Source organism: Amphiura filiformis, unplaced genomic scaffold, assembly GCF_039555335.1.
Source record: "Amphiura filiformis unplaced genomic scaffold, Afil_fr2py scaffold_46, whole genome shotgun sequence".
Classification (NCBI taxonomy): domain Eukaryota; kingdom Metazoa; phylum Echinodermata; class Ophiuroidea; order Amphilepidida; family Amphiuridae; genus Amphiura; species Amphiura filiformis.
Window position 1 is genome coordinate 92,052 of NW_027305510.1, and position 20,939 is coordinate 112,990.

Genomic DNA, 20,939 nt, shown 5'->3' on the forward strand with positions numbered 1-20,939 from the left:
CAATAATACCTAACATCTCATCATTTATTTAAGTATTTATTATTCACATTAAATTCTACCGTAATTACACTCTAGATAAATACCACACATCATAGCACACAGGAGGAAAACCAAATTTTGGGAGCCAAAAAACCCACCTGCAGAACCAGGTAAAGTATGGCCTGTACTCGAGATAATGCAAAAGTCATTTCATTTTCAGGTAAACTAATAAAATCAATGTTTAGATTCCAGGATTCTCTACACTTCATAATTAAACTGGTTTTGCAAATTGAGGCAAAGTCACTCAAACAAACAAGAAAGTAATCAAAATAATTATAAGAAAAGAAAAGCATCACATTTGGTGGTGAATCCATGGCAACGAGTTTCCCCATAAATACAAATTGAAATCCTCTAAATTCAGGATTGTCCTTCCAAAGTATATTGATATGTACAAAACACGAATGATTGACAACTACTGTACCAGTGAACAATTCCAGTTAATACCCATGCATCCCTTTATGGAAAACATGACATTAATCTCATACACAGAGAGTGGGGTTACCTGAATGGGTGACACCTTTTGAAATCTACACCTCCTGTGTGAGAGATTAAGGTCATGTTTTCCATGGATTTCAACTGGAATTTATAGACAAAATACAAGCTACAGTTTTACCATTACCTACGATAGAATAAAAACACATTAAATCAATTTGTTTATTGAAATTGCAAATCTAACTGTTCATAAACATTTCGATACTATCCAGTTGGAGCTCACCTAGCTACCCCTGTCTAACCCATAACCAATGTGACTCTGCAGCTTCCTGGGAGTCGTGTAATATGCTTCACCGCTGCAGTCACAATCTGATGAAATCCCACGGATGTGGTGACGAAATATAAAGTAAGTCACTATTTTATTGAGAGAACTGTTTAAAAAATTTTTTTACCACAAATCTTTGAATGCACCCACAGCTCCTTTTTTATTACTTCTTCTATACACCAACAGCTTCCCCAAGGGCAGAATAAGGGGAGAGTGCCGGAGACACATTTGTACATGCCCACATTTGAGATTAACACTATGATGTATTCGTTCACTTGAATCTGGTAAAATAAAACAACATTATTACTCTCCAATTTTTTCTTCATTTAGAAATTAATATTTCCCTCTTCCCTACACTAAAAAGTCACATGGCTCAAGAGGGCAAACACAAATTGGCAGGAAAATTTTGAGTCCAGAATGCACTAATGCGAAATACTTTGATAATGCATGCGATGATATATGCAATACGCAACCCAAACCTGCCATAGTTTTGTTATATATTCAACATGTAAATTAAGAAATAATGAAGTCAGGAAAAGGTCCATGTTCTTTTTATACACTACTCAGGCCTCTGCCCTTAAATCAAATTATTTATATCATTAAGTAAGTATTAGCTTTTTACTTCTTCCATCACCCATAGCTGCTTCACTCAAACAAATCTTTGTACACTTGTTCTGTATGTATAATCTTTTCACTCAAACAAATCTTTGTACACTTGTTCTGTATGTATAATCTTTTCACTCAAACAAATCTTTGTACACTTGTTCTGTATGTATAATCTTTTCATGATGTTTCAAACTACTCTGTCTTGAAAACGTCATCGAACAATGCGGGCATTGATAGTCTTTGTTTCTCCCACCGCTAAGATTTCTCACAGGAGGGGGCGCTATGATTGCTACCTCCCCGGGATGTTCAGCTTTGATGTGCTTTTTCAATTCGCCTTTATAAGTAAATACTTCTTCACAATGTGGACACGGGCTGTCTTTTCTGGCATGTTTTTCTAGATGTTTTGTTAACTCCTCCTCCGTATCAAATCCACGCGGACATTTTAAGCACTTATATTTCTTATTTTTAGGGCAACTTTGCTCGTGTTCAGTTTGCTCCTCTTCTGCGTTGAATCGTTGTGAGCAGTAAGAGCAACGATATGGCATATGTTTGAGGGCGTGCTTCTCGAGGATTTCCTGTGAGATGAAGCTCTGCGGACAATGTTGACATTTGTGCGTCTTGTGCGTCTCCAGATGAAATTTCAAATCCGCCATCATTTTGAATGTCTCGTTGCATATTTGACACGTAAATGGGTCGATTCCGTGAGCTTTGCGGACATGAAGGAGCAACGTGGAACTTTGCGCAAACGAGCGATCACATGATTGGCATTGAAACGGTTTCTCTTTGGTGTGACGTCGCAAATGCTTCTGAAGATCAGAGTTACACGTAAAAGCTTTATCGCAGAAGTCGCACTGAAATGGAAGGTCCCCGCGATGTTCTTTCTCATGCTTGGTCAAGTCGCCTTTCCATTTGTACGATTTATCGCACTGTCCACACTTCCACGGTCTCATTCCCGCTGATGAATGACTCTCTGTTACGTGCAGCTGAAGCAAATGATCAGTGCGATAATATAAATCGCATACCGGACATTTAAACGGCGTATCTACTCCGTGCTCTTTATGTTCGTGTTCACGCTTTTCTTCGTTAAATTTGAAAGTGAAATCGCAATGCTTACACTTGTACGGATGCAGTCCGTGTTTGTTTGCTTCGTGCATTTTTAGATAACTTGCTGAAGCAAACGTCTTTCCGCAAAGATCACACTTAGCAGCAACTGTCTTGATACGATGAATGCGTTCGTGATCATGACAATCATCTTCCGACAAAAACGCCCTCTCACAATGCGAACATTTGTATAACTCGATATGCTTCTCCATGTGCATGGTTAATTCAAGTTTTCGTCCAAATTCTCGATCGCATTTGTCGCATTTATACGGCTTGACTCCGTGTTTTCCTCTTTGATGCATTCGATAGAGATGCAACGCCGGAAAGGTCATCTTATCATCGCCTTCGCATAACTCGCAAGTGTAGGTCTTATTTGATTTGTAGTGCCGTCCTGTTTTCGTATAATGCTTTTCGCGTCGATGTGAGACCAGGTCGCCACGGTACTTGTACGTCTTGCTGCAATACGCACACTTAAATGGTCGGTCTCCAGAATGGGTCACCTCGTGTTGCTTCAAATTCCCGCTTTGAGCATACCCTTTCCCACAAGTACCACAAACATACGGTTTCTCACCGGTATGAGTGCGCATATGAACTTGCAGGGCGCCTTTATACGCAAACATACGATCACACTCTGGACACTTTATGGTTTTGTTAGGTCCTGGTTTTACGGGCCTACCTCTACGTGGTGCTTGAACTTGTCCTTCGCTTTCACCCGTAACATCACCATGATGCATAGAGACATGCCCGTTTAAATTACTCCGTTGAGTGAATTTCTTATCGCAATGCAAGCAACTATATGGTTTCTCACCAGTATGCATCCTTTCATGAACTTTAACCTGCGTCTTGGTGTGAAACTGCTTGTCGCAAAATGAGCACTTCCACATCTTTTTTGGATCGTGTGTGCGTATGTGCTGCAGATGGGTCGCGCGCAACGCAAATAACTTCCCACATTGATGGCATTTATACGGTTTATCACCCGTATGTATTCGGGCGTGCATCTGCAGGTACTTCTCGCTTGAATACGCTTTATGGCATGTCGGGCATTTAAACTTCCCCTTTCCCTTCTTCGGTATGCGATGCCATGTGTAGCTTCATATAACTGGCGTATTTGAAGCCTTTGTTACACTTGCTACATTTATATGGCCGATCTGCTGTGTGTACTATCATGTGCATTTTCAGCTGCGATTGTGACAGGAATTTCTTGCTACATATGGTACACGTCAGTAAACCCTCACCGGTGTGGAGTCGGATATCGTCTTCAGCATACAGTGATACACAAAGGTTTTGCCATGAGATTTGACAACTGTAGTCTGCAATGCCTGCAAAGAAATACAATAATCATTCATCAATGACATTAAGGACTTGCAGAGATCAGATTTACAGACTTCAACATCAAAATTCAAGTTTTGAGATATTTTCTCAATATATATCAAGAGCTATCTTAAGAACCAATGGACTTTTTATGTTAAAGCCTATGGCTAGCACACAGAGCATTAATGACGGATTAGCTAATTTCTGGCAACTTATATAAAACATGATAAAAAAGGTTACAATAAAAGATTTCATTGGAACAAAACCAAAATTGAACTCACTATTGACGGTTTCGCCTATCATGGTCGGTAGGCATCATCAAAATGATGGTTGTACAACTTGTAGATCCTTACTTCCGGTTGGACGTATCCCAACAATTTTGGTTTTGTTCCAATGAAATCTTTTATGTTTATCAACAAACCTGATTTATTTAGTGATGATAAAAAAGGGTCATAAAAAGTGGATGTAAATCACATCGCCAAAATAATTTTATGGTTGATCTGTTTAACAATGAGAATAGAAGTATGGTTTGAGACCCAGCCATGTCTCTATCACCTGATATAACACAGGAGATAGCATCACTTTTGCATGGCACAACGAGACGGGCTCCCTCGTTTTTTTAAACTTCCGTGGTCGGGGTACGCGCTGGTGAATTGCGATCGCGTAAAAGTGACAAGGTCGCCTACTACGCGCCGAACAGACAACCAATGGGTCAACCGACGACTTGTTGTCAAGTGCGTTGATCAGCCAATCAGCGTGATTGCTTATTTTTTCTGTGTGTACGCTCGTAGACGCTTGGCGCAGAGCTCGGACCACGGAAGTTTAAAGAAAACAACTTTAGTTTTATTAGATTGGCCAATCAGAGATATGGTGAGAATGCCAACAAAAGCATTAATAATGGGGTATATATAGATCGGATCTATATATACTGCGCCAAAAAGTATCCGAATACTTAAAACAAAAGCCATATCTGGAAGACACTAAATCTAAATTACAAAATAAAGTAGTTGATAAATAATGGAGAATTTTGTTCTGCGTACTTTGATACCTTAATCGGCATGATGCAATTTTATTCCACTAAGCTATACTTGTTTGAATGACAAATGATCGAGTTTCAAAAGTGACAAATTTAGATATTTCCTCCTTCAAGGCGATTTCTGCTACTTATTGTTACAGGTTCAATAATGCCTAAAGGATGAACGCTCACTCCACTGCGATCAATATCTGCATGCTTCGAGGGAAGAGGCAATGCATATTTTTGTTACAGTTTATTTTGAAAAGCTCTCTTTTTTATTCAAATTGCTACAAGTTACAAGAAAACAAACTTGTATCATACCAAATGAGGTATCAAAACATGTAGAACAAAATGCTCTATCTAGACCAGGGTTATAGCTAGGCAAATTTTAGTGCCGGGTGAAATTGATATGAAATGGTAAAAAAATTTTGATAAGAATTGCTAATTGTTATACTGATTGTTCATTGATTTTGAAACATTTGAGACTGGAGTGCCGGGTATTTGGGCTCAAAATTAACTTGAGTGCTGGGTGGAAATTAAGAGTGCCGGGCGGGTCCGCCCGCCACCACCCAGCATAGCTACAACCCTGATCTAGACTACTTTATTTTGTAATCACACAGAACAAAATGTGTTCTTTATTTGGTAATTTAGTTTTAGTATCTTTAAGATATGGCTTTTGTTATATGTGTTCAGATACTTTTTGGGTGCTGAATTAGGATGCTACACCTCTGTAGGCTTTCAGATGCTCTGATAGCAGCAGCAGTACTTACCAGTATGTGTTTTTTCATGTAGTTTCAGATTGGCTTTGCGTCCAAATGATTTAGGACAATAAGAGCAATTATATGGGGTCTCTCCGCTATGAAGGCGTTCATGAGCTCTGAAAGAGACAACAAAATCATTATCAATATTAAGAATGGTTAATGCCAATGGCGGCACTGATCTGAAAATTTTCCTGTTTTTTAAATTGTTTCTCTCTCCAGTATGTATTCTCAAATGTTATTATTATTGGCCCTTGAATTGAACCTTGTGGAATACCAATTGTGAGATCACACATTACTACTAAGTGGATCCCTTTCCACACAATTGGCATGTACAGACTTTCTCTCTTTGGTAAAGTATTCTCAAATCTTATTATTATTGGCCCTTGAATTGATCCAAAATCACCAATGCCCATGAAATTGCCACCAAATTCAATGATTTTTTCACAAACATTGGTGCTTCCCTTGCTGATAAAATTCCACCTCCATGTGGCGATTTTCAGGCTCCATCAAAACCGCCACTAATGAATAGCATTTTTTTATCCCCAACAACACCGGAGGAACTAATTATATTATGTGCTAACCTAAAATCAAGCCATAGTTCAGGCATGGATGGCATCAGCACCATCTTATTGAAATCAATCATAAACAATGTCAGCATGGTCCTCTGCCACATTTTCAATATTTCAATTAAACATGGCTTAGTTCTTGATAAACTCAAAATTGCCAAAGTGACACCAATCTTTAAATCTGGTGACACCCATGATTTTTCGCATTAAAGACCAATTTCAATCCTTCCAGCCATTTCTAAATTACTTGAAAAGGTTATTTATAACCGAATCCATGATTTCATTTCATCGCACAACATTCTAGTTTATGATCATTGTGGAACACCTATTGTAATATCATATTTACCTGCAATTACTGCTCTGTGTGAATCCTTTTCCACAGAATTGACACGTATAAGGTTTCTCTCCTGTGTGTGTTCTCAAATGTTGCTTCAAATTGCTGCTATCAGCAAAGCATTTGCTGCAGTAGAGGCATTGGTACTGGGAGTTCTTAGGCCGGATCCTTCTTGGGTTCATAGGTGGCGGCAGCTCTATAGAACCCGGTGGGACTTGTTTTATCTCCTCTTTTGATGAAGGTGCCTTCTCTGTAACTGTAAACAAAGCAAATATAAACAACATTATTATTGGGCCTTGAATTGAGCCTTGTGGAATGCCAATTATGGCTTAACGCCTTGATCTGTGGCAAGGAAATGTAGAAAACAATTATGAATTGAGCCATGTTCATGTTAAATGTCAGGTGTGGTATGTGCGTAATGTATGTTTTAACTCTTCCATCTTTCTGCAGCAATGATGCATTAACAAAAATAATATTGGAGGGTCCTGAATTGAGACTTGTGGAATGCCAAATGTGGCTCAACTTGTTTAACCTCCTCCTTTGCTTATAGTGCAGGTAGGAAAAACTCGGTGACTCAGCCACCTGGTGGCCAGGAAATTTTGTCACTTGGAGGGAAATTTTGTCATTTGGAAGAAAAAAACAGCAATCTTGGAGGGAAATCTTCAAATTTCTAGCCCTGGTTCCTGGAAATAAGCATTTTTTCTGGTCCTGCTTATAATAGTGTCTCCACTGTTGTAAAGAAAATTAATGTAAACTATATTAAGGGCCCTGCATTGAGCCTTGTTTAATTTCAAACATATTCATTAATGTAAATGTTCTTTTGCAAACATAAAGGTGATCAACACTAACTAAAATGTTGAATCCAAGTACTGGCATCCACCACAATAATCAATATATACTTGAGTTCCATCTGTGTCTTCTGGCTCAGGTCCTAATGTAATAAGATTAAGAGGTCCCTAAATGGAGCCTTGGGGAATACCATACAGCTTAGTTATCAACACTTACCGACTTGTTGCATCAGAGTACTGGCATCCACCACAGTGTATCCTTGAGTTTCATCTGTGTCTTCTGGCTCAGGTCCTAATTCAATAATGGTAGTATCTCCATCAGGTATCTCTGGTGACTCCTGAACAACCACCTGAATAACAATTAACAAAATGTAATGAGATAAGAGGTCCCGGAATTGAGCCTTGGGGAATACCATAAATAATGGTAGTATCTCCATCAGGTATCTCTGGTGACTTTGTCACAACCACCTGAATAACAATTAACAAGAGGTCCCTGAATTGAGCCTTGTGGAATACCATATATAATGGTAGTATGTCCATCAGGTATCTCTGGTGACTTTGTCATAACCACCTGAATAACAATTAGCAAGAGGTCCCTGAATTGAGCCTTGGGGAATACCATAATTATATATTTGCAGTGCAGACCTAGATGGTTAACACTAGTATCAGTCTAGTGAGCTAACATCAGCCCATGGGTAAGTATAGATATGACTGCATTAACATGAGATGAGAGGTCCCTGAATTGAACCTTGGGGAATACCATAATTATATATTTGCAGTGCAGACCTAGATGGTTAACACTAGTATCAGTCTAGTGAGCTAACATCAGCCCATGGGTAAGTATAGATATGACTGCATTAACATGAGATGAGAGGTCCCTGAATTGAGTCTTGGGGAATATATGGTTTTAACCATCTGGGTCTATGAAACTATATTATTTAATGACTGTCAGTCTGTCACAGCAACCAGAAAAAAACAAACAGATAAAATATTTTAACCATAGAAATATCATGATGTGGCAGTATATTTCTATCAGAGAAATATACTACCACATCATGATGACAACTCTTAGCAGTTTCTGGTGACTAAATGACAATAGCTCTGTGCTATGCTAAGAAATGACAATGGACTATTTCAGTTGAAATCCATAAACCCCCATAGAAGATATGACCTTAATCTTCCACACAGGGAGTGTAGATTTCAAATGTGACATGATCAAGGGGAATGAGTCACATGTCGACCCTGGTCCAAAATAAGTTTTACATGTTTCTAAAGAGGACATTTAGAGCTTTCAGAAACTGAAACCCCCATGTTGATACGACTTTTCGTTGCGAAGTTATGTCAATTTATCAATCGCTGAAAACAATATAAAACAAAAGAATTTGAACACTTTCTTTGCCGATATCTCAAAATCAATATTAGCGACATCCGACTCATTTCCCTTGATCGTGTCACAAATGGAGTCATCCATGCAGGTAATCCCACTTGGAATTAGGGAATTCACCCTTCCATGTCTTCCATAGGGAATGTATGGATTTTAACTGGCATAGCCCAATACATGTACATGTTTCTGATAATTGATTGGTTGATCATTTGAAATGCTCATTTCAATTGCCAATTATGACTAGTTTTTAAACTTCTATGGTTTATAAACTTGCATTTGCATATATGTGACTGGATCGCCGGCGAATCAGCCGTAAAGTCGGCCCGTCAATTTTGTTTTATTTCGTGTTTAGAAAATATACACCATAATCTTTAAAATCGTATATCATTTGACTTCAAACGATATCCAAAAGCGGGGTTATGATTTGTTGAACTCTGTTACTTCGACAAAATTGTATTTTTATCGGTTCTACATGTGTCTCTTTTTCTACATTTCTGGTAATAAATATCCAACAGTCATAATTGGCGGTCATTTCAAATCATCCCCAAGTCAACGAGGTTCAGAAATATCCTCTCATTGTTCATTGTTGATTATACATACCTAGACAAAATACAATGCTTTGTGTATCTACCACTTGAACAGGATTTAGCCAAAGCAAACAAAGACAAGAACTATTCTATAGAAATAGGTAGAAGCTTATTATCCTCTTCAGCAGTAGTATTATTGATTGATTTAAACAGCGTTTGATAAGATACTTGTCGCATAGCGAATTGATACACCTATGAATACGACCTTCACATACATTTTACACTTTAACTCAGAATACAATTTGCCGAGTTTACGGCTGATTCGCCGCGTCCACTCACATATGTTCTTATTAATACCCTCCTTGATTGGTTCAAAATTGGACACAATATTCATTTTGGCCAATCCCCAGGTATAGTTCTAACAGCTTAAGGCAAGGCAATGATTGCATTCTTTATCCTGACATCTTACCTTCCCTTGTGGTGGCTGTACTAACGAATGTCAATCAGGTGGATCGATGTGCACTGTGCAGCAGAGATGGTGGTACTTTCGGGGGTTGACAAATTTATTTCTCACAATGATATTAGATTTGAGGGCCCTGAATTGAACCTTGGGGTAAACCGTAACCATATACCACATTGTTTTATACTCCACCTCTTACACACATATCATACCTGCACTTGCTGTGGTGACTGTGCTAGTTAATGAAGGCAAGTCTGGTGGATCAATGCGAGGCAGAGACCTTTGGGGCAGACAAATTTATCACAATGTAATTAGATTAGAAGACTCTGAATTGAACCTTGGGGTATACTATAGACTCTTACACACATATCTTACCTGCACTTGTTGCGGTGACTGTACTAATGAAGGTAAGTCTGGTGGATCGATGCGTGGCGGAGATGGTGGTACCTTCGGTGGGCTGACAAATTTCGCCCCAGCTTCGTGAATTTTGACATGTTCTTGGAGTTCTTCTGGTGCTACGAATGCAAAACCACACTGCTTACATTGGTAGGGCTTGGCACCTGCAACAAAAATATTTATCACTTATAGTTACTTATTGAAAGAGAAATTAGACAAAATATTAAATAATGTCTAATTTCTCGAGCAAGAAGTAATATGTGTTTATTCACATTCCATACACATAGAGAAAAAAACATGTGATATTTGTTGTTTTTATAACAAAATTATCACTATAAATATTAGAAAATAGCACCAAATGTAAATGCATCAACCTGCCCGAAAAATGAATCAAGCCTATGCACGTGCTGCGGATTATATAAAATCAATGCACTCCACATATTTTTTCTAACCGCTTTTCTGCTTTGATACATGAGTGTATGAAAATGTAATAATAAGATTAAAGGTCCCTGAATTGAACCTTGGTGAATACTAGAAAGTTTTAAAAGTTGTTTAAAATAAATCACAATGTTTTCAATTTCATAAGGAAAAAATATATATTGGGCTATTCCAGTTGAAATCCATATTCCACCTTAGATGGAAGACATGACCTAATTCTCCAACACACAGAGTATGGCAAGAGTGTAGATTTTCAAATGGTGTAGATTTTCAAATGGTGCCACCCATTCAGGTAACCCCATTTAAAATCTACAACCCTATTGGCTCCATGTCTTCTACAGTGGTGTATGTATGTTAACTGGAATAGCTCACTTAACAACAATCAGCCTAGAACGCTCTATTTTGATTGGTTACTTACACATATATATCATGTCATTAACCAATCAGAGGTACCGTGAGAAAGCACACCCAAGACATATCACAATTCACATTAAACTACCTTGGCTGCCAGGATCAGCTCATTAGGTCTTGCAAAAGACTTGATACAGGTCTTACACTTGTAATGACCAGGGCAGTGGTTGGAGGATTGGATAATTTACATGCATGGACTGCCATAAGCCTTGCACTTTTATGCAAATACACAGGATGGACTTGCCCCAAACCAAAATTTTTATGCAAATTGCATTGTCGGGATTCTCTTTTGTATGCATATCCAAACCGTACCAAGAAATTCATGAAGGAACTCAGCAAAATGCCCCTCCTGTCTAGTTAAACGATCTGGAATGCTAGGCAGGAGCCGGCCTGAGGCTCCGAAGATCAGTCCCACAGTATCAGTTTGTGATCGCACCTGCCGCCCTGCCATTTTGTTGGGTTCTTTCAGTCCTGCTTGGTATTCCTGGTGTGTTCTGCTTGTTTGTATATATTCTTGTGTATTTTTGCTAATGTATGAAAAGTCACCCTGCATTAATTTGGTCCTCTTGTCCAGATTTTGTCCTGGGTTAATATAACAGGGCAGTGTTTGGGAGGAATAAGTCCCTAACCTGCATGGACTTGCCCCAAATCTTACATTTTTAATTTTTTATGCAAATAATGCCAAGGGCAGTGTTTGGGAGGAATGAGTAACTCACCTGCATGGACTTTCATATGATCAATCAGCTGGATCTTCTTTGGAAAGCTTCCATTGCACTCTCCACATGTAAATCTCTTATTCCCCAGATGCTGTTTTTCATGCCACTTCAAATAGTTTGGTCTAGCGAATGCTTTGCCGCAGGTCTTACACTTATAAGACTTGTCAACCAGATGAGCGCGCTCATTATGCTTGCGAAGTTCCTCGTCCGATGTGAAGTTGCGTCCACAGATTTGACACCAGTATGGTCTCTCTGCCGTATGTCCTTTTTCATGTTTTCTGAAATAACAATTTTAAAAGGTAAATGCAGAAATTGCTACTAAGAGATCTAACTGCTCTATTTTGATTGGTTACTCAGATGAGTATAATGTAATTAACCAATCAGAGGCACTGTAAGAATGGCAGCAGTGGGTTAAAATTATGGAACATGCAGAGATTGCTAGGGTCTAAAAGCTCTATTTTGATATGTTTATACCAATCAGAGGTAGCATTTTCAGGGTTGCCAAACTCGCGAATTGGTAGCCCAACTGGGCAACTTTTGAAGATTTTCCCAGCAACTTTTAACAATTTCCTGTCCCATAGAAACCAATGGTTAAGAAAAAAATTGGGCGACTTTTCAACATTGCCCCCATGACTTTTGGTAGTTTCCTGTCCCATAGAAACCAATGGTTTTAGAAAAGGAGACTTTTCGATTATTTTACCCACAATTCTGGCTGATTCTTTTATTTTGGCAATCCTGAAAATTAGGCACATGCATAAATCAGTCATCATATGTACCCTTTGTCCACAGCTTATTTGACTTTCTTGTTGAAATCCATACACCCCCTATGGAAGATATACCTTAATCTTCCACACAGACAGTGTAGATTTCAAATGGAGTCACCCATTCAGGTAACCCCATTTGAAATCACACCCACTGTATGGAAGATTAAGGTCATGTCTTCCATAGAGGGTGTATGGGTTTCAACTGGAATAGCCCATATTTAGTTGATTAGGAATAAATTTCTTTCAAGCTTTTTAGTGGGGTGGAGCTCTGGTTAGTGACAAGTGGCATCATGCATGACCATATGTCTCAAAAAGAATCCTAAACAAGTGGGATGAGTGACTCCATTTGAAATCACACCCTGTGTGTGGAAGATTAAGATCATGTCTTCCATAGGGGGTGTATGGATTTTAAATGGAATATACCAATATGAGATCTTGCCCCAAGATTTAACCTTTGACCTTTCATACCTGAGATCCTGTCCTGACAGGAAGCCTTTACCACAGATCTGACATTTCCAAGGTATATCCCCTGTGTGGGTTTTCTCATGAAGTTTCATGTAGCCACTCTTTGAGAAAGCCTGTCACAAAAAAAATATAGTGTTACAGAGAGCCTGTCATAAATGAAGAAATAAACCATGGGCAATTGGGCATGGCAAAGTGCAGGCACATAGTATGTTTGTAATCACCAGGAACAATGAGGGCATCTTTACATTTTCATTATTAGCTACATCTTCTGCCCCTAAACTAAGACAACCTGCTGAAATCATCAGCACTGAGCAGTTCATATCTGACATTTTTAGGACCATCAATTTATATACAGGACAAAAGCAGCATGCTTTAAATGGCTTTTGCTATGGAGTGAATCAGCTCATGAGCTTTGCAATTACTGCTTTGTGAAAATCCTCGCCACAAAAGCATTCAACATTCCACAAGGTTGAATTCTAGGACCATCAATACATACCTTAGGACAAAAGCGGCATTTAAACGGCTTTGCTGCGGAGTGAATCAGCTCATGAGCTTTGCAATTACTGCTTTGTGAAAATCCTCGCCACAAAAGCGGCATGTAGGGTTTTTCTCCAGTGTGTGTCCTTTGGTGAGATTTCAAGTTACTGCTGTCAGCAAATTCCTTGCCACAAAACAAACACCTACATGTATGCAAAAGAAAATGCCATTGGTTACTCGACTTACTCCGAGTCTACGATGGATTACAATAACTTCTGGAATAAAAGTCGCGGCTTATGTATAATTGTATATCATTTAGCCCACATCATGGACTAAATGTGTTGAAACTTAATTGTGCACTCTTTCTTTCAACTGTGCATTTAGCTACTTTTGGTACGGTACATGTATATTATTTTTAAAATGTAATTTACCAATCAGGGACAAATACTACACTAAGCCAAAAAAAATTTTCAAAAAGGTTAGATCTTCAAATCCTGTCCATCAAAATTAACTACAATTACAAACAAGATTGCTTCAATACTCTACTCTTACTCTGAACACATGTCAGTAACCAAGCAGTTGTCCCACTGACACCCCAGCAAAATGCAATGATATGGAACAGCTTCCTAGACCACATTCACAGCCCAATAATTGGCACCTAGCACTATGTACCCTAGACAGAGCCAGCCTTCACTTCCAGTTCATAAACCTACCTATGATTTTTACTTTTGGGTCTTGTTTTACGGCCTTTATCTGGTAACGCCACAACTGTAGTCGGAGCAGGAATCTCACCGTCAATGGTTGTTGCTTCCATATGCATGCCAGATGAATCAACAATCTGCTGCAACTGTACTTGTACAGGCACCTGAAGAAGGAATAACATGTACATTTAGGCTATTCCAGTTGAAATCCATACACCCCCTATGGAGGATATAACCTTAATCTCCCACACAGGGGTTGTAGATTTCGAATGGAATCACATATCAGGTAACCCCATTCAAAATTCACACTCCTTGTGTGGACAATTAAAAGATCATGTCTTCCAAAGAAAATTTTTGAGATATTTTATCAAAATATCAATAGCTATATCTCAAAAACCTCTGAATCAATAACTAGGCTTGTTGTATTCATTTTATGCATTTTTAAAGCTGATTCCAAAAATGGTCATGAAATTAAAATTTACAATTCTGAAATTTTTATTTTTGTAATTGTTGAGAGTTAATTGATAACCTACCTGCACAATTTCTCCACCCTGTATTTCTTGTTGAATAAACTCATGATGTACAATAGTGTCAGGGACACCTTCCTGGACTTGAACTTGTACCTGTACAGTGTGTGTTCCCCCATCCTCTGCAATGGAGTCGAATAGAAATGTTCAAATAATTAGCATAATGTCCAGGTCAGCCACACAAAATAATGTGATCAAGGGCGAAAATAATATCTTTTCTACCAGGACTCAGTTTGGGGGGAAAGTAAGTCCTGGTTCATCTGAATTAACTTTCAGGACCAGGACTCACTTAAGTCCTAACAGGCCTCGCTTTTTTTTTTTAACAGTCAGATTTTAAACCAAAATGGTCTAATCTAAAATGGCACAGCTACTTTCAACAATAAATAATATCTCAAATCCTGACACACTGGATATAGCAGGGCTGTCAACTTTTTTGGAATTGCTTGGCGTGAGACAGAGGCGTACCGGGATTTGCCGACTCCAATGTTCATTTTGTACCATGATTATTTGAGCCACGGCGCTCGAGAATGTGAAAAGTGTGTGTGTGGGGGGGGGGGGTAGAGCAACAAATTATTCATGACGATGCGTGCGATTTTACTAATTTTCCAGCTTTTTGCGTGAGATTTACTACCTAGGCGTGAGATTATACCACCTTGGCGTGAGGCCGTGAGAAAGTGACCCAATGCGTGAGACACACGGCCAATGCGTGAGAGTTGACAGCCCTGCTGGATAGATACCCCATTTTGGTTCACCATCTCCTATTTCTTGAGACTGTATGGTGGATTGGTGACTTGTGTAGCCTGGTGTTTTTAATCTCAATGGGCTACTACTGTATAAGTGGTAATTTTCGCGTACAATGCAGTTATTTTCTTGATTTGGATTGAGAGATACATTTTCGTGAATGTTATTTTCGCGATTGCCCAGTCCTCCTCTATACTTGTAATACATTATTGCATACATTCGCGAGGTGTTATTTTCGCGGTTGGAGCTCTAATCGCGAATAAAACCCTCGCGAAAATTTCAACTTATACAGTACGGTACACTACAGTAGACAACATTTTCACCCTTGAATGTGATAAAGGCAGCGTTGGACGTACCTGCTGTAAGACATTTTCATGCGTAGCATTATCAGCTTGCACTACTTGATTTTTGTTACATTTTGCACACTTCATTGTAAGTCTATGGCATAAAATTGCTACACATTTCCAAAAATTGTGTAGCAAAGTGATCAAAATTGAGCATCATTTTGCTCCGCGATACTGGCTACGGCCAACGCTTGATAAAAAGCTAGTATAAATTTCAGAATGTGATAATTGATGGTTATTTTCCAGAGTGCTACATAGGCCTAATGTATGATAATTTTTTTTTTTTAATCTGCACAAAAATGCAGGGACTGCCTTTTGAGGAGAGCGAGAGCAATCGCTCTCTACTGGCACTCTCCTTAAATCTGATAGGAGAGTGATTTTTACTAAATAGCTCTCCTTAGTTGACCAATATTTTCTCCTTAGGCTAATGAAAGTCGATCCCTAGTTTCCTGTTACCCTACTCCGCTCAAAACCAAATGCTGGCCAAATATTTCATTATTCTGAATAAAATGTTGATTTCTAACAAACTTGAACATGTTTTTACGTATAAATAATTATGGTTTTAAATATATCATAAATCTCTTTCTGTTGATTTTCAGAGATTTTCTTTGCAGTAGGAGCATGGTATATGGTTAATAATGAATTAATAATGAATACCTACTCACTTCTCTGTCCCGCACTTTTTGATCTGCTCTGATCTCATCCCGTAAAAAATATTGTGAAACTTTTGATAATAGTTGTACAATCACCTTCATGTGGTTGTAAACTACATCTGTAACAGGGTTCGATTTAGAGGGGTTTTACATGCACAAAGGCATGTAACTTTGGCTCTGTGCATGTAGAATTTTGCCTGTGCATGCAAAATTTTGTGTTATTCAGCCCATTTTGAGGAAAAAAAAAAAGTTGTGCATGTAAATTTTATTTTCTAAATCGAACCCTGATCTGTAAACTACAAACTGTGATTTATCACATGTAGGATACATGGGTAGTAGCCAGTAGCCAAAGGGCAAAAGGGGGGCAAGCAGTTTTTGGGCTATTTCATTATAAATGACAACATTGAGTCCCAAAAGGGGTCAAAATTCAAACTCATTTATTTCATGCAAATTCATTATCATTTCAAAGTTCAGATGGTGTGTCAATAATTCTCAAAATATTAGAGCGTCAAACCCTCAGGAACCATTAAAAAATTAAATTGAATTTTTGCTGTGTAAAACATAGCTGCCGTCTGGAGGGACATTTTTTAAACAATTTAATACACAACTTTGAAAGAGTATATGTAACCAACATTGGGTTCATACTTATTCATATTTAGTCTGTAATAATTGTTGTATGTTCCTTTACACTTCAGTGTCTTAAATATGCCAGTTTCAATATAAAACAATTAGTAAATTGATACTAATCAAGATAAATGGTGCAAAATTACTACATATTTTAAGGATAAACTTTATCTTCACATGAAAAATTCATGAAATAGTCATTTTGTCCTGCCCAATAGCTACACTGATGCATAAGTGAGTATTCTGCGTCAATCTGTTGTACTAGTCATGGAAAACCTAAAATAAAAGACCCTCCTGTGTCATTTGTTCTGGATAGGACACATTTTTAACACATAATAAAGCATACTTTAACTTTAGAAATAGCTGCATCAATATTATTGCATCAATATTATTGCATAAAAGATCCCCAGCATTTAAAATCCACTACAAACAGGGTTAATATTCTGGTTAAATTAGGAATATTGCAATTTTTATCTATCCGATGTTCAATGCAGAATAATATCATATGTGTTCTCAACAACTGGACAATAATTTGAACACTAAAGTGGTTTGTAAGCATAATTTGCAATAAAATGCAAAAATTTCTTGTGGGTTTGGCTCTTTGAAATTTTTATTTTTTTGTTTGTTTACCAATTCATGGAAATGACATAATTGTGCTGGAGAGGACATTTGTTAAATTGCAAACAGAATCGTGGATACAGGCTTGCAAAAATGCAACAAATACCAAATCATGTGCCACCTTGGTAGAAGGAAGACCACTCTTCCTCTACAAATTTCACATTCTATGATATAATCCTTCTTATTTCAACAATTAGTAATTAACTTCAGTTCTGGAGAGGACAAATTTTTAACGCGAACTGTGGTATCAAGAACAAGTGGTCTACTGTATGTAAAATAAATGAATTCCTCAATCAGTGCCCTGTCCCATCAATTGGTAATATAACACAGATTATACAGGTAGGGTAAGGGTTTATATTTCCTCTTTAATGTTAACAAAAATGGAGGCATGAATTGGAGAGGACACTCATTTTTTTATTTAACGAAAATGCCAATTTTGCAAGAATCTCTGAATTTTAACATTTTTGCACCAATTTTCACCATTCAACTTGCATGATGTTCCACACATATCATATTTTCATTGCAACAAGCACATTGCCATAGAATGTACCTAATTTTTCAAAGAATTAATTCAGAATACATGGGCAAAATGAAATGGGACTCCAAAATTGGGTTAAAAATGTACCTTTTGGCAATTTTTTTATACAAAAATAGACAGAATTCTGTAAAAATGCTCATGTAGCTTGTAGTTTGTGGCATACTTAGAATTAAGTTAATAACACTGCATTATCACCCTAATTATATCAACCAGATATGATAAAAGCCATTTTTGTGAACGTGTCATTTATAATGAAATAGCCCTTTTGGCAAGCCAAGAGGTGGGGGAGAGAGTGATTGTTGGCACACGTTCATAGGGCACCTATTAAATAAAACTCTCTAAAAAGGCTTAGGAAAACAGGGGGAGCATTAATTTTTGTCATGCCATATGGAATGGAAATCCCCCCCCCCCCAAATGGCAGGCTTGGAAAAAATGAGGAATATTCAGGACTCGTTCGGGCATTCCCAGGATATTTGGTAATCTGGAATGGAAGGAAATTGTTTGGTTTATAAACATAAACATTGGAAATCTGAGAGAAATTTGTCTGTACCATTAGGGGGCTGGTATTTTCTTCAGAAGGGGGGGTCCCAAATTAACAAAAAGTCAGCGTTTATAAACTTGTGACCCCCCTACTTTGTCAACAAAAAATTTATGACCCCCCCCCCCCTCACCGATACACCTTACCCCTTAAACAGGCTAAAATTGTATTGAATTTACACAAGTATCTGTGTATCTGTGGTCATCTTGTGACTCCCTACATTTTTGGTCATCAACAATTTTATGAGCCCCCTAGTTCGCAACGCAAACTAAAAAAACGGGCAAACAGACACATCATGTATCGGTATATGACATTTTCGTTATTGGTCATGTACTCATGTTCCCGCCCCCACCCTATTTTTTTTCTTTCCATAAATTTATGACCCACCCCCGTATATTTGGGCCCCCCCTTCCGAAGAAAATGCCAGCCCCTTTACCATGCTAGCTTATTATACGGCTACATTTTTAAAACATGATTAAGAGAAAAGAACATTTTTTACACTTACTAACTTTTTTTTTATAAGGCCAAGGCCCAAGTAAAATAAAAAGCATGTTTCACGTCCGGATTTTTGAAAAAAAGGAGGAGGGGGCTTTTTATTTTTTATTTTTAATCGCAAAATCTGTGTACATGTAAATAACCATAATTAGAGCTGTTTTACTTAGCGTACACAATAATGCCTGGAAAAAGGAGGCCTCTTTTTATCACAAAACCTTATAAAAGTGTTTCTTGTATATTAGCAAGGCTATATAAAGGCATCTCTTTTTGAAAAGTTTTAACTAAATTTCAAACAATAAAAAAGTAATGTTGAAGAAACCTCACACATGTTTACTTTTTTATTTTGCCTAAAATAAAACATATGAACAGCCTGGGCTGGCCTGCTGAACATGTGAATGATGAAGATCGTCAATCTTAATATTAAGATTATCAATCAATGGCAAAGCTTTGGATATAAAATAATGAAGAGACCCGCCCTACTCATGTAGCCTACTGCGCATGCTACATAGCCAATCATTGGCCCTATGTACCGGGGAAACCACGGCCAAAGCAGTGCAGCGCAGCGCCGAAAGACGCCAAGTGCACAATAAACAACATCAACGACAACGATATATTCAACCACACAATGACGACAAAATAATAACTCCACACATACCACCTTTACAAATAGCACCGACAAATCTTGTATTTTGTACATAAAATAACAGTATAAACTTTCGCAATCCAATCTCACGAATACCGTGCTTCCTGCAGTTTATCGATTAATTCTCAAATTCTTGAAAAAACATGTAAATAAAGAAGAAAAATAATTGCCTTTTCTAGAAACACTACAGAAATTTGGAAACTCGACATGGCGTTTGATTTCACGACGATCCCTCGATTCAGACCTTATTTTACACTATTTTAAACATGATTCGTTCAACATTTAGTTATTTTTCGAGCTGAAATGATCAGAGTAATATATTAAAGATTTAGATTGTTCATAGATTGGCCTTATATTTGTACAATTTACCATAATTTTTGCAATCGAATAGAGGTTTATAGGAATAAACTGTTACAGGCTAGAATCACTAATTAATTGCTGGACGGCTGTTTTCTGGTGAGGAAGTACGTGAGACTTACCCGTCGGTTGTTGCCAAACTTGAACACCATCCGTGTTCATAACAGTCATTATATTAGCAGTAGTAGTCCCTGATTCATCCACTCTCTCCACATACTCTCCTTGAAGAGCATGAAGAAGTGCTGTTGCGACAAGAACTTCTTCATCATGTTCAGGAGCTCGAACAAATTGTTCGGTCGCCATCTTGGATAAAATAATTTGTCGACGCGATCCCAGAATCCACTTCGTGTCAGTTCCAAAAATTGCGCCAAATTTGAAAAGTTAAATCCATCCCATCATGCTCCGCGCATTGTGGACTATGACTCCAAAAATCTTTGCCCCCCCCCCCCCCTTGGCTTTGCACGTGCATTGGCTTAGAAAGATTTTCAACATTGGAGGGGGCTGAAGAAATTTGGTGGGCCACCATGGGGCTGGGCAGGGGGGGTCCCCCCAGGGGGCCACTCAGTAGACTCCTATGATATTGTAGGGGAGACTGGGGCAAAGTGGACCACAAAAAGTTTTCGTCTAGCCCAAACCATGGAAATCTACTATTTCCATGCCCAAACAGGATTACCGAAGCAAGACAAGGCAAAACTATGCTATAATATTGTAGGCCTACCAGTGGTGTACCGTGGCCGCTCCTATCCCGCGGGGGCTGAAGAATATCACATTTTGCCGGCCCTTCCTCAACAGCCCGAAAAGGTTGACCCAATTTTTTTTTTCGGTGGTTTGAAAAAGTGAAGAG

The 20,939-nt window shown here is 38.2% G+C and overlaps 1 protein-coding gene across 1 annotated transcript; it reads right to left on the reverse strand.

The window, feature by feature from the left end:
* Positions 1 to 3,234: 3,234 nt before the first annotated feature.
* On the reverse strand, positions 3,235 to 20,404 carry LOC140144233 (uncharacterized). The gene is made up of 11 exons (XM_072166049.1): positions 20,218 to 20,404; positions 14,551 to 14,666; positions 14,030 to 14,181; positions 13,336 to 13,519; positions 12,843 to 12,952; positions 11,611 to 11,888; positions 10,025 to 10,209; positions 7,496 to 7,628; positions 6,503 to 6,746; positions 5,600 to 5,706; positions 3,235 to 3,822 (listed from the first exon to the last, which is right to left on the reverse strand). The coding sequence occupies exons 1-11, from the start codon at positions 20,396 to 20,398 to the stop codon at positions 3,548 to 3,550; spliced, it is 1,965 nt and encodes a 654-aa protein (XP_072022150.1). The 5' UTR covers positions 20,399 to 20,404; the 3' UTR covers positions 3,235 to 3,547.
* Positions 20,405 to 20,939: the final 535 nt, after the last annotated feature.